The following is a 15,236-nucleotide window of genomic DNA, read 5'->3' on the forward strand; positions in this document are numbered from 1 at the left end:
AAGAAAGCCATGTATTATGTAAATTTTGTAAAAGTTTGTAAAATCATAGCATTGTAAGAAACCATAACAGAAGGCTAACCTTTAATTTTTCTTTCTTTGGCTTCTTGCTCTTGTAATGAGTTCCTTTGTTGCTGACATGCTCTACACTTGTTTAAAAGTTCTTGTAAAGTTGGAATCAGGGCTGAATTGAGCTGTTTAGGAGTGTGCACTGAAAGCAGCAAGGCAAGTGCTCGGAGGTCCTAAAAAAATAAACAAATAACCTTAACCAGCCTTATTTCAAATTCTTTTTTGATGAAACCTACACATAAAGACTGCACAGTAAGCTGAGGCTTCAAGATGTTCTGAACGTCCAAAAAATAAAACTGTAAATATACTTAAAGCTACTAAAATTTCCCAGTTCACTACTAATATGCTGACCTTAACTTACGCTTCTCTCACACTGCCCATGGTAAGATGAAATCTTTGCTGGGTTAGAACATACCAATGATTCCTGCACTTTGTGTTGCTCTTTTTTCTACTAAATAAGCCCACCCCTCAAGTCTTCTGATCCCCACTGTCTGCTTGGAGGCTCAAGAATGCATTCTATGCACGCTGAGACAATGCGAGCAAGCAGAAAGAGATTCTGGAAAGATGGAGAGCTCAGACTGCTGCTCTGTACCCCATTAACAGAAATTAACTCCTCCAACCAGACTGCAATGCCCACTTCTTTAGAACCTGAAGAGCTTCCACAGAAAGTAAGCTGCCTCCCAGATTATGCTGATAATTGAATGGCTTAGAAAAGACTCACCCCATTCAAAGCAGAGCTTGCTTTGGAGATTTCAAGTCTCTGGCTGGTGAAATCAGATTCTAGGCTTTGATACTGATTTATTAGATTTGAAATAAGAGTATTGATTAAATTGGCACAGTTTGCTTCAGAAAACACCTGCCCTTGGACCTGTAAAAAGAACAGATTCTTTTTAAACCACAAATTGGGAATGTAAAAACAGTATCCTAAGCTGAAGCAACATACAAGAGACTACATTTCTTAAAACTTACACTAAAAGACCACTCACCTTCAGGAGAAAATGTGTCAAAAAGGTGTATACAGTGTTGTTGTTAAGAAAAGTCCTTTCATCCATTAGAATACATTTTATATATTCTGCAAAAACTGGATCTTCACAGAGGAGCTTTACACAGTTCTTGGACATTGCAGACTGGAAAAGAAAAAAAGCACACTGCAAAGTCATCACTGAAAGTACATCACTGCAGTAGTACAATCTTCAGCAGTTAGGTGGAGAAATATAACCAGGCCCACTGATGTTTTTAATTCATACTGGAGGGATCTTACTGATAAAAATATTTCAGGTCAATCAGCTATCAGTAAATTGTTCAAATTAAGTGTTGTCAATTGTTTCACATTTTCCTTTTGAAAGCTTGTTCTGAAGGAATGCAAGTTTATCATAACCAGGATGTATTTGAAGGGCCAGTGTCTCCTAATCTGTCCCCTCACAAAGGTGCAAAGTGGGCACTTCATGGTTAGGCACAGAATCACATTATGTTCAGTTCCAGAAGGAAGACGTCAGACTTCAGGATGTCTCCATTTTTATTTAATCATACTTGTGTTTACACTACATAAAAAGCTGGAAATTCAGACTGAACTGATGTCTGTACACTGTACAGACTCTTACTATTATGGAATGTTACTGCATTATTGTACTACAATATTTGTTGCATAAGCTTTTGCAGGACCTATCTGCTGCATTTTTATACTTGATTTATCAAGTTTTATCAGATGTCATATAACACAAGGAAGGGTATTTTTTATTCAAAAGAAAATCAATATTTAATATTTCAAATGACTAAGCAATACCCACTGGTTAAGATTCACAGGTTAAAACTTGTTTCACAGTTGCTTTATTTTGCTTGTATTTTCATCCTGTTAGCTTCCTAAAGCACTGACTCTTACCTGAGTCTGACAAAGCTCAGTCCAAAGTTTGGGGAATAATGCAAGATGAAGAGGTAAACCTTCATATGCAACAAGAACACCTAAAATTTTGAGAAAACAGAAGTTACTTTGCAAATAATGGCAAGGATCATCTTCCTAGGAGATACTCATTCATATGTGCAGTACCGAAGTGCCATAACATTTGATATGTCTACATTATAAGGTTGGGTTTTTTTGTTTCTTTGTTTGTTTTTTAATATATGGTTGGAAAGACCTCTGGTCTGTCAAGTTTTTACAGTACCTTTAATACATATTTCTACAGAACTTCTGGGAAATGTAAAATAAACAACTAACAGAGCTGGCTTTAGTTTTGCATTCGTAATCAGAATTTCTCATTATTTTCAAGTTACTCCTTACATGCATTACTTTCAAGTCTTCTTACATTTTAGCAGGTCAGCTACAAATTTCAAAAAGTTCTAAATTTTCATAAAAATAGCACGTAAATTTTATTGTATAATTCTCATTATTATCCAAGCACCAATAGCAAAGATACACATTTCCAGTGAATTGTTTTAACTAACACAACCTACAGTAATCAGTAATGCAAGAGTTACAATCTGAAAAGTATGATGAAGCGTGAGCAGTTGGGCGATTTGGGGATCAAATAAACATTCTACTACCACTCTTGTTTGGAGCAAAATTAATTTTGTATTGCTTTATCTAAAAGTTTGGCATTTAATCTTAGCTAACTACTTGGCTTCATCAGAGAGGGAAAACAAGCAGGCATCTTTTGAAGGTGGTTCATGTTGCTTAAGGTGTCTACTATTCAGCAGAATATTTATTCTTGGATGGAACCTGTTTCTCTTGAGTGACTTCAGAGGGAAATCTGGCTAGATGCCTCAATTTGATGACTAAATTGAAGAGACAGCTCCTAAAATGTTTACCTATGCAGAAACTGTATTTGTGTGACTGAGTGCAGTTTTTTCTGCATCTGCCACACAGGAAAGAAGAGCCCATCTTAGAGTCAATTGGTGGGAAAAAAAATAACAAAATACCCACCACTGTGTGCCTTCAAAGTAAAACATGCATTTAATGGGCAATTCATTGCAGGATGCTCTTCTGCAGTGAGTCAGGCAGAATGCTTGGAGCAATTCAGACAGATAAAGCCAGCAACACCTTTGCTCACACATGTTAAAAACTAGGTTTACACTGAGATAGGAAGAAGCCCCAAATGCTGGTAATACTTAATGGTAGAGCTTAAACAATATCTGCTTTCAGGTACAAATGACGTGACTGGATAGGCATAAATTTAGGTTAACTGTTGTGATGGGCCTCCAAAAAGAGTAAGATAAACCTATGTTTTACTATAGAACAAATGCTGTCACTGACAGTATAGACTGTCTTGTATGCTCCCAAGCAGATAAACAGTAACTGCCAGAAATTACATTATTTGGCAGAGATGATGAGGATTTGGAGCTGACATAAAGACACTTAAACTGGCAGAAGAACAAGCTTCAGTGAGTCTGTGTCAAACCAAATCTACAAGGAGAAAGAATTCTCAGACTGCCGTATGTGCCTTCTGCACAGGCCTGAAGCATGAGAGTCATGTGGGTAAGAATGCACTGCATTATAACATTTGGTGGATTATGGGAAACTAATTTCCACAGTCAATAATGCAGCGTTTCACAAGTGCAGCTATTTCTTAAGAATGCTGAACGTAAAACTTGCTGAAGAAGTATTCACAGTTATCACAATAAAAAAAAGAACAACACAACATCCTTAAGCTGCTTAACTTTCATACTTACTCATTTTAACTAATGTTTCAGTAAACTTTTCACAGCTGATTGCAACTCGGCATAGTAGGTGGATGAACTGATGATAAGAAAAGAAGTAGTCTAGCAGCATACGATCATAAACATCATCTTTACCCTGGAGATTTAAGAGAAATTCATTTAAACTACATAAGCAGCTTGACCACTACCAGATTTCCCAAGCATCTAGCCTGATTTCCCTGCATTTCTTGCCCTAAAACATTTCATCAAATACTACAGGAATACAGCGTGGGGATTCCCAAGTCCAACCATGTACAGATGTGTCTCATCAGTGTCCTTGTTATGCACGATGGTGAGAATGGCAGAGGATGACACACAACATTCCCACACCAGTAAAACTCTAGGATCCTGAATAAATGGACTGAGAAGATGCAATGCTGCATTAATACCTTATCTTAAAAGAGAATGAGAATACAATCATTTTAACTCATATTCAGATATCTAAATATGTACAGTACTACTCTGCAAATCTTCACAAGCTCTCAAAGTAGTATTTTCAGGACTATCCCAAACCAAATGGTAAACATCCCAAGGGCTTTGTATGCCAGTATTTAATATATTTTGGATGTAAGTACTCAAAATGGGCTTCCGTAGACCAGAGAGCCAAAAGGAAATCTCAAACATTCAAGCAAACAAAATGCAATCTTATTCAAAACAAACATATTAAAAATAGCATGCAAAAAAGAGAAACAAAACAAAACAAAACCACCCAGATAAACCTAATTGTGATGTGGGTTTTAGAGGCTCACAAATCTTCCAGTCCTTACAGTATCTTTACTCGGTATAACTTGTAAAATACTGTGTCATATGACTTTTCAGTTCAAATATTCACATTATTTTCTGTCATATCCACTGCTGCTGAATATGAGATGGAAAAACACTGATAATTTCCTGTTCTACACATTTAAGAAAAACAAACAAACATATAGTAAATTTGATGGTGCACAAATACACGAAGCATTGTTTTGAAAGCTTTAAAAAAGAAGGGTTACTTACCCTACAGTAACCGTGCTTCTTCGAAATGTGTTGCCCACACAGATTCCCATCTACGTGCACACACACCCCATGTGCAGGAGACTGGATTCTTTCTGAATAGCAGTGTCCACTGGGGCTGTGCCTGCACTCAGTGTGTCCTTGCGACCACTGTACCTGAGGGCATAAGGGGTATGGCGGCTTCAACCACCACTCAATCCTTCAACGTTAAGAATTCCCCTAGGGCTCTGCATTAGCACAGGAGGAAGATCACAATCTGTGTGGACAAATCATCTTGAAGAACTACGGTTACCTTACAGCAAGTAACCAGCTTTCCTTCTTCAAATGGTTGTCCATACATATTCATCTAAGGGTGGGATTCATCTTAGCTGGCTTTAGCTATCTAAAATCTACTCATTTGAGTATCCTCTGCTGCCCAGGCTCAGGTGCCTAAGACATGAAGGATCGATCTTCTGAGGGCACCAATTCTTCTCCATTAGCCACAAAAGGGCAGAACAACAACCTTTTGATAGTCAAAGTTTGGCAAGCTGAATCCCACCGCTATTCAATTGTACTACTGGGACACACAAGTGACTACGATGTCACCCCCACCAGAGCTGGCATCTCAGAAGGAAGCCCACAGAAGGGAAAGTAGAAAGTAAAAGGTTCAAAGCACTATAAAACTGCCCTAAGTATGTCAAGTACTGGTATTTTACCCAAACAATTAGTAGATTGTGCTTCAGTCCTGCTGGAATGGACTCTTAATGAAATGTGGAGGATCTACTTTATGTTAGTATTTATTAACAGTTGTTTCAAACCCTTTTGGACCAATCCCTGGGCTATTCCTGAATTTTCTTTATAAACACTACAAACAGATTGGAAAACTAGCAAAATGTGGGCTTGGGTTTTTTTTATTTATAGATATTTTTTGTTTTTAGTTTTTAGTTTGGTAGTTTCCATCCAGAATATAAAGTTCCAACTCTTATCATATCTGGAATAATGAAGCTGTACCACCAAAGGCAGGGAAATGGTGCCTCTGGAGTGCACATCTAGAATGGACCATATGAGGACAACACATCTTGAAGAAGAATTATGCTTTGTTTACAAAGAAAATGGAAATAATACACTAATGAATTCTTATTCTTTTTATAAAAAGGAAAAACAACTAAAAAACAGCTGTTGTTAAGACTGCTTACATACCTTGCTGGCTTCTACCATTGTAGGCAAGAGGCACATATTGAGCTCAGGACGTGGAGGACGAATATTGCTTTTTCCCCCTATTAATTTCAAGTTTTCACGACATGGAAAATAAGGTCCAAGAGACACTGTAGTACAAGGCAGGATAAAATAGACATGGAAAGGTCAGTATCTGACATCAATAAAGAACATGACAAAGTAAGTTTAACAAAACTTCAAAATACAATCACTGAAATACGTACTTGGGATATTACTGTGGTGGTATGTACAATGATTGTGCTGTAGAAATGGAACCAGAGTATGTAGGAAATCATGAGGACTTAAAAGTACAAGCTCCTTGAGGACATCTACAAACAAAAAGGTTTTTTGCTATTACATATTGTTATTTCTTAACAGAAAACAGTTTAACTTATGGCTCATGCATTTTCCAATTCTTTCATCTCTCTTTTGCTAGTGTGCACTGTGGAGGTAGCCTTACTGTGAACAACACGCAAAGTGAATAGACCTGAATTACTCAGGACTCCCTTCACCTTTGCCAACTGTAGAAAAGCCTGCTCAACAGTGAATCTACAACCAATGAGAGGGGTGCCAGCTTGCAGAAAGTAGAAGCTCAATAAAAATAACCCTCTTTCATTCTCCTTTAACATATCAGGTTTGGTACCTGGAAAACGTAACCAGCAGCAGTCAAGGAGGACAATTAGAAAGGCACTGAAAATAATGGGAAAATGCATGCAGATCACATAAATCAATTTTAACGTGGAGAAAATTTTAGGCCATCGTTAGCATGCCAGAAAAAAATGCAGACTGCATCCATTAAAATTTATTTTGAAAGTCTGAGTCCGAAAACATTTCTGGAATAGGCTTTCTACCACAAACCAGACATATTACACGAAATAGCTATACATACTATTTTAGAAAGTAAATGCTTTCACCTCTACAAGTTCATTATTTTAATCTAAATTTAATTATACTTTCCACCAAATGGATCATAAAAGTGGATGCTAAAGTTGCAATGCAGAACAACTTGGTCAGTGTGTTCCTTTGAGTGGATCTTTAGTTAGCATTCCAATTTTAATGAAAGATTTGGGATTTGATTTCTAAACTGACCCGATAACTGAATCAACACTTTATTCCTTAATCACGCATCTGACTTTTAATATGTCAGGCTGCAAATCTGCCTCTCAAGATGAACTATGACTTTTTGTGCACAGTCTGCACGCCTAGCAAAGTACAAATACTAACAGCACCCTTACGAAAATAGAATTATTTAATATTGGAATAATGGCAACAATGATATATATTGTCAAGAATAATATCAAAAATTCAAATCTACAGTGTATCTAATAAGCATTTGCACTTTAAAAGCTAGAATTTAAATTTCCCATCAGATAACTGCATAGAACAGATCCTTCCTAACTGCACCCACAATATTATGACTTACCAATACAAGCATTTCTAAGTTCTGGAGGACTGTAGGAATTTAGCAGAGTTAAAAGCTTATGGGCAAATTCGATTCGTTCCTGCCACTGAATGAGAGCTTGCTTCACATCTGCAAATGCAAAAAACACAGAAATCTGCTTGTTTATTTTCAGGAGAGCTCTCTAAATGAAGTATGGAATTTAAGTGCTAAAGAATTTGTCTTTTTTCCTCTAACACTACTTTTTCTCATTCTAGAAATCTAATCTCAAACTAAATCTAGTTTCAGATTATGTAAAAACTAATTTAACAAGTAACAATTTAGTAATTGCCTGTATGGAAAGTTTAAATTTAAACACAAATACTAAGCAAGATAGAATACATGGTTTTGCATCACAAAAATTAGTTAGGAGACAAACAGCATAAACCTTTGAAGAGTTCAAACCTTTTCTTTGAAGATACGGACGTGTTGATTTAAGAACTGAAAGGAATATAGACAGAAGTTCTACCAGGTCTCCAGTCACATGGCAAGCTGTAGCCTCATGGTACATCATGTGTAACGTGTTAAAAGACTAAAAGAAAAAACACACAACTTCACGTTGCCAAAGAACATATTATCATTTCTATTTCTATCCTGCAAACACCACTGCTACATTTATTTAATGCACAAGAAAGTATCCAAGTATATCATGTCAGATGCAATCAAAAGTTACTAGAAACATAACACTGAAGTAGACCAATGTTGTTTACACAATTAACATGTTTACTGTGAAGAAAAAAAATCTGAAGAATCTTTTTAGATTATAAGTTTGAGGGAGACGGAGGGAAAGAATGTGAGAGAGAAAGAAGGGAGGGAGGAAGGGACAGATGATGACTGGGTAGTTTTTAAGGCAACTAAATATGATTATTGACCAGGACATACAGTTTGTGTAAGAATGAACACTAAGTAATCCATGGAAGTTTAACTGAAACTTGTTCTTGGCCATAAGGCTGAACTGCATTTTTCTCACCTAACCCAAAAAAACATATGCAATGCTTCATATCTGCATGCTAGAGGGAAACTGAATTTGTAAAATTTACTGTAACAGTAACTCCTATACCCCTCATCTCCGCTCAGGGAGCGAGCAGTCTTGTGATATCCAAAGCAACTCTTATAGACCCATTCAAAAACATTCCAAATTTGTTTTCAAACAAAAACTTTATTTTAGCGAGAGCTATGTAGACTACCAGTTATCTTTGACAACAAATAATGACAAAGTTTTTAAATACAAAAGCTATCTAAAACATAATAAGCAAAACAGAACTTGAGGTACAGTATTTTCCTATCTCTAAGCCTTATCTTTTTGCCAACATACCAAGTGATATTAGAAACTCGTAAAGAAAGGCATGGGCATACAAATTTTCAGCAAAAAAAAAAACAACCACAGAACAACAACCTGCAAGACTGACACAGATGCTAGTCATTTTTCAAAGTTCTGCTTAAGGACATATGCTATATGACTGCACATACATTAGATGAATTATTATTATTTTTTTTTTTCCTAACAAAAATATCTTTTGGGCATCTGAGATTTATAGAAATACTGGAAAGGAAAACTAATTTCCCAGCAGCACAGATACTTAATTTGTTGTTTCTTTCTCTGAAATAGCCCAATCTCATTCCCTATAACGCAAAAAACTTGACATGGCATTTTTGTGTTATAATGAAGAGAAAAGATTCATGGCAAGCCCTGCTAGAATGGAAAACTCTTCTGGACCTGACAAATGTTTGATGCAGTATTTTTCATTATGCAAAATATGTTCAGTGAACAAGGGAAGACAAGGCCTGGGACTTTCAAGTCATAAAGCAGCTCAGTTTTAGCAAGGTCTTACAAAGGACAAATTGTACCTTGCATGACACATTCATTAGGAACTTAATTATCAATTGTTTGTAGGAATCAAAGTTAACCAAGGTATGTTCTTTTGTACATATGTATCTTGTACATACATCTACGTATTAGTTTCATATACAAATCAAGTTAGAGCTCAGTTCCTAATGTTTTAGCATTAGCTTATGGAATGTTAATGCTTACAAGACAGAAAGGAACATATTCCAGAGTAACCAACTATAGCTAGTTGAAGCATATTTGTAACAAGCTTGGGAAAAATGAATTTTCAAACAGTACAAGAGTGTCTTCATTTGTGTCCTTTCCTAACTGATTTTGTAATTCCAGCCTTTTCTGCTGTGAGAAATCACAAACTAATGACATCAAAAGGTTAAGGGGGGCTGATCTCAAAGCACCTCCTAATCCACCCACATGCCTTAAGGCAGACTGAACACTTGAATTACAAACATTTGCTCAAAAAACACCTGAAGACTTCCACTTGTGCTGGCTGACCTATTGGAATAGATCCCTACACAAGATCTCATTTATTGTACAACTAAAACTACCTCCTACCCAGTTGTTTCCTACCATGGATTTATACCAGTTTATTATCATTGAATCATAGAATCGTTTGAGTTGGAAGGGGCCCTAAAATGTCACCTAGTCAAGCTCTCCTGCAATGAAAAGGGACTTCTAGAGTTCAGGCAGGATGCTCAGAGCCCCGTTTAGCCTGAACAATCAACGTTACTTTTATTTTCATTTTTATGGTACCTCAGCCACTTCAGAAAGCAGCCACTAACAGTTCAGCAATGTCTTTCAGGTTTCTCCTACACCACTGCAGGACAGTACTGAAACTCTTGGTAAATGAAACTCCTGGTGGGGGGAGGCCTGACATCCGACTGTACCCATTTCAGCATTAATATATTATCAGTCCTCTATTTTGAACCAATTCTGATCTCATCACAGTCCAAATATTCATTTACACTGTGATATACTGTGAGCTCCAGAAATGCATGTTTTAAGTTTAGTTTCATCTTAAAGAAAATCCTGTTTATGTATTCTTCAACTACTCCTTCATGCAAAAAAGCAGAATAGGGAACCTGGAGAGACTTGTCTCAGAAGTGCCTCAAGACTTCTTAAAAAATATTAATCACAACTACCATCTGTGAATGATATAAGCTCTTCTTTCTGTATCGTAACCTCTCTTATTACTCCCAACTCAGAAAAGATCTCATCCACTTCCTTTACTGCTTTGTGATCTAGTAGATCAAAATACAATAGCTCCTAATTTGCTCTCCACTGTGAACTTCATAGCATCTGTCCTTATCTGAGACAATACCTTTCTACTTCTTGCTCATCTTTCCTATTTAAGCTACACATTTTTATAATTACCCTACCAAATCACTATCAAATAAGCTTTTATTTTTATCAAATATGAAGATCTTTACTGCCTCACATTTACTCATTTAAATTTGTATGTTATAGGTCAAGCATGTCTCATAAATCTTTTGTCCTTCCTATGAGCCTAAAAATTTTAGGGTTTTACACATCTGAGTAATTCATCCACATATTCCACCTGTATTGTAAATGATATCACACTAAAACAATCTAAAACGAATGCTGTAAGGAAGAATGTAATGGACTGATGAAAAAAAAAAAGAGCTGATTATTAAAATTAATAACAAAAATACTTACCTCAGTCATCAGAATCAACCCTCTGTTAAAGACAACAAGAAGCCTGTCTTCATCAGACTCCAATAATATTCTGAAGGCACTAGGAAAAAAAAGCAAACATTGAGAACACTGAAAAATATTCCAGTAATTCTTATATATGCTTAGAACTGTTGTGCCCACCTTATATGGCAGAACTGACAGGATTATGCACTGAGTCATTCATTTCAGCACTGCATTTGGGAAAATCTGACTGCATCCTGTGACAGATGACCTATGAAAACCTTTCAAGTAGTAGAGGCCATCTTCCTTTTCACAGAGCTGTTTCAATATCAGCTGCTGTATTTAAAACCCCAGTACCTGACCTACACACACGGACAATTTGCAGTAACGCAGAAGAAAAACAACCCCAAGCAGCTGTTCCAGATATGCTACCAAGATATACTAGAAAAGGAAAACAATTTGAAGATTTCAACAATAAACTTCCATTCCACAAATATAATTTCTATATAACTTTTCTGCCCCAAAATAACCAATGTCACCAACAGCAAATGAAATTAGTGCTTTGTCAATCTAGACAAATTATGGTAGACTGAGAATAGAATTTCAGCTTGAATGCAGAATTAGCATGTTTAAATGATATTTTTCCCCTTCAAGGGCTCTAGTAATTTTATGTTGGCAATTCTTTTTGAACCATAGCAATAATTACCTTGTATATCGTACTTATCTTCTATATATCTTGTTTATACCTGGTTAGTGTACAGTATTTATTTAGTTTCTGAATTTTTACATGCTGAAACCTTCTAAAATAAATTACACTCAAAATCAATGGATTTTGGAAAAATGTAATCTGATCTGGTGGTTTATTTCTGAATAAAAGTATCCTTAAAATTAAAAAAAGAAAAAGTATAAAATGACCAACACTAAGTTTTATTGTACTTCACATTCTACAAAATACCATTTTTATTCAAACTATGCCACAACTTCAATACTACAGTACCTTATTAAAGTAGTCCAACAAGATCGTCCATCCAAGCAGCGCAGGTAACAGCTTATGGTGGTTTTCTTAAACTGTTTTATGTCTTCTATCTCTTCCTCTCTCATGTCTGGTCTCTGAGCTACGAAAAGTTGCATGAGGTTAAACAGCTCTTCTACTGCCTGAAACATAAAAACATTAAGTTAGTGACATCTCAGTATATTATGGTTTATATTTTATTTCTTAGTTCCCCTGTATTACACCTACTAAGTCATAAATAAAACATAAAGTAACATATTTAAAACAACTTCATATGGGATAAGATTTTAACCTGTTAGAAAATCAGCAGACATTTTAAACTTTAGTAATTAAAACTAAAGAGTTCCTAAAAAGTAAAATTCTGACACAGAAGCTGTGGATGCCTAAGCTACGTTCAATGGGGTTTGCTTTTAGTCTTTACTATTTACTATTTGGATTATGACACAGATATTTGAGATGAATCTTTCTGAACTTTGAATGTTTTAATGCTCTCTAAAAGCTCATTGCTATATATGCATAGACAAAAGAATATGAGAAATATGGATCCAAGTACTCAATCCTCCTGTCTTCTCTCGGCAGTTTAAGGTCATACTTTTGTAGCAGGCTTACACAAACTCTAACAACTTTTATATTCTAAATTACAGAGTTCAGGAAACTGCTGAAAGTCACCGTGCATGGAAAACACTCAACATGCCATAGGAACTAAAGTCCTTTCTGACAGGAGATGTATTCAGTGAAGAAAGGAGGACTATTTACACGAGTGCTACAGTACACGTGTAGTCAGAGAGCTGAACTGGACTGAAGTTCAACGTAGAAGCTTCTATATTCCCTTCTCCCCTATGCAGGGAAGAAAATCTCTCAATTGTTTTCTAGTCTTGTATACCCCTAAACAATCTAAAATCAACACTAGATCAGCAGTTATAGAAAACTTATAATATAGAAAAGTTATAGAATGCTTCCCCTCCTAAAAAAATTGTAAGCTTGGCTTTTCAGGATTACACACGGACCACCTGAACTAGTATCTATTTTTACTGTGCTATAATGTCGCAGAGACAGCAGAACTCACAGAATGCCAACACTTAACAACAGGCACAAAAGCATTCCCAAAGTCATCACCAGGCCATCATATTTTGGCCCTGTCCCAGAAACAGAAAGCAAAGAAAAAGCTTCCTGGGAATTCCTCCAGCTCAGTGTGTTACAATAACACCATTAAAAGATCCTCCCCTATTTCCTACAATCAGACAGAATTTTCTGGAAACATCTAGTGGCTGCTTCCAGAAAAAACACCTGTTCTCCAACTGCTACACAGCAAGGAAAAACCCAAAACAGTTTCTCCCCGACACTACAGTAATCAGATCTAAACACATACTGATAAATTAAAGCGGAACACTTTCTCCACTGAATATATTCATTAGGTCTTTCCAATTCTTTCACTAAAGGAGGCATCCTGTAAAGGAGGAAACACAGACTTACTCCTGGGTACTGACTGGCATGCGGGGTGAGATTCTTAAAGGCCCACTGGATATTCTGATGAGAAGCCAACTGCCTCGTGAACGCAGGGGACTGCTCACAGCAGAGGCGCAGGATGCCATAGTAGGCAGGCAGCATCCCACGGTTGAAGAGCACCACATCCTGGTCGTCGTGGTCTGCAAGGATGTAATTGAAGGCAATGTTCTTTGTCACCACAGGGTTCTGCACAATAAGGCGCACGTTCTCGGGACAGTCGACGCAGACGTTGTACCAAAAGGACAACAAAGCCTGTTTGTTGTGGTTGGTGGCTATAGCTGGCTCAGAAAGTTTAGGCTGGAAAAGGTTCCATAAGTCCATGAAGTAAGTAGAAAACATGAGTTTCTCAGTTTTTGAGATCAAACAGTATGTCATGAAACTGAAGTAGGGCACAAGTTTTGTAGTGCCATGAACAGCAGCATCCACATATAACTTAGCTCTTGAAAGAAGGCCAAGAAGCACGTTGTAGACCTGATGAAGAACTACTGTAGTATCTGGACTGAGAGGCAGATCACGTGTAGGGATGTGCAAAGAGCGGGTCGATCGGAACATCTGACGGAAGGAATTGCTTGGAATAAGCGACACCAAGAGATAGGCTGCAGCTTCAAATAAAAACAGGAGTGTTACACTTTCAAAAATGATGTAAATGCTTAACAGACACTTAAACAGAAGTTAAATTACACTGCATATCCCATTCACAGATTTCAAAGCATTTTACAGAATCTGGTGTGACTATCTTCCCACTAGAGATGAACAAAACAGTAGATAAGACTAGCACACAGCAAGTTAGGAGATGTTGAGATTAGCTTTCAAACCTTCTCAGCCTATATTTGTCTGCTGCTTGGTTCTAATTGTCATAACGATCACAAAACATTCCATCACTGAAATGCATTAAGAGAAGATTTCTATGACTGTTTTCTACTGCTTGACCAGGGCTGTTGCAAAGCTGTGCCTCTAAGATTATACACATCCTTCAGCCACAGAAATTGCATTAAATTTTAGTGTGGCTTATTACCATCAAATCCTCTTTTCAAAAGTCGTAAAGACATGGGAAAGGCTCAACAGTTTGATGTGATAAATACTGGCAGTGTGATTCCTAGCATAACAACCTAAAGAGGCAGTTTATGTTAGGGCTGGGCAGAGGCAAAAACTTATTGATCCACAGGTTCAAAGGACTCGATTCAATTAAAGATTACTCTGTTGATAGCTGAAAGAAAAGCAAGTACTATTCCTGTCAACGATGCAATGGAAATTACAGAGAACAACTTGGCTTAGTTAGTTAGTTTTCCTGGACTAAATGGATTAATCACATAAGGTAAAGAACCTACTAATGTATTATTTCGGTAATGAAATAATATAACAGCTTTAAGATATAACAGCCATCTCTTAATGAGGCACAGTTAAAGCAATACTTTAAAATGCAGCAACTGTAAAACAATTGGAAAGATGAAGAAAATACAAGCACAAGATAATCTATTTCATTTGCTACGGGAATATCATATGGTTAATAACTTGGAACAACAACACGATTTCTTTTTCCATTTAGATTAACTTACAAGTTCTCACTCTAGGATAGTTATGAGCCAAAAGAAAACGTTCAACCCAGTTTTCCATGTTTTGTAGCACCCAGCTGTGAGCAAGTTTATTTCGAGGCGTTTGCACAGCTAGCCAATCCAGGCACTGAGATGGGTTGTATTCAATGACCTGAAAGAAGAATGGAAAAATCAAGAACATGTTAACCTTAGTAGTATTTATTAACTGTAGCTATTTTTAGAGCTTTTGATATCATGACTTTCAAAGTACTTTTTAAAATAAAGTATCCAAGTACATATCACAAA

General features: G+C 36.6%; 1 protein-coding gene across 8 annotated transcripts in view; it reads right to left on the reverse strand.

Annotated features, from left to right (window-relative positions):
- USP34 (ubiquitin specific peptidase 34) overlaps positions 1 to 15,236 on the reverse strand; it is a 133,124-nt gene that overhangs the window by 1,524 nt on the left and 116,364 nt on the right. For 5 of the 8 annotated variants that reach the window (XM_065739432.1, XM_065739433.1, XM_065739431.1 and 2 more), the window contains 14 exons: positions 14,955 to 15,102; positions 13,366 to 14,000; positions 11,878 to 12,035; positions 10,902 to 10,980; positions 7,787 to 7,913; positions 7,367 to 7,474; positions 6,168 to 6,272; positions 5,929 to 6,053; positions 4,753 to 4,905; positions 3,730 to 3,853; positions 1,946 to 2,025; positions 1,053 to 1,193; positions 788 to 934; positions 80 to 239 (listed from right to left, as the gene is read on the reverse strand). In XM_065739432.1, coding sequence (XP_065595504.1) covers positions 80 to 239; positions 788 to 934; positions 1,053 to 1,193; positions 1,946 to 2,025; positions 3,730 to 3,853; positions 4,753 to 4,905; positions 5,929 to 6,053; positions 6,168 to 6,272; positions 7,367 to 7,474; positions 7,787 to 7,913; positions 10,902 to 10,980; positions 11,878 to 12,035; positions 13,366 to 14,000; positions 14,955 to 15,102 — 2,290 coding nt within the window. The remainder of the gene's footprint in view (positions 1 to 79; positions 240 to 787; positions 935 to 1,052; positions 1,194 to 1,945; positions 2,026 to 3,729; positions 3,854 to 4,752; positions 4,906 to 5,928; positions 6,054 to 6,167; positions 6,273 to 7,366; positions 7,475 to 7,786; positions 7,914 to 10,901; positions 10,981 to 11,877; positions 12,036 to 13,365; positions 14,001 to 14,954; positions 15,103 to 15,236) is intronic. The other 3 variants (XM_065739436.1, XM_065739435.1, XM_065739434.1) reach the window with 2 other exon arrangements.

The sequence above is a fragment of the Cyrtonyx montezumae genome, unplaced genomic scaffold (genome assembly GCF_038088225.1).
Source record: "Cyrtonyx montezumae isolate F1298 unplaced genomic scaffold, pur_monq_1.0 scaffold_24, whole genome shotgun sequence".
Lineage (NCBI taxonomy): Eukaryota > Metazoa > Chordata > Aves > Galliformes > Odontophoridae > Cyrtonyx > Cyrtonyx montezumae.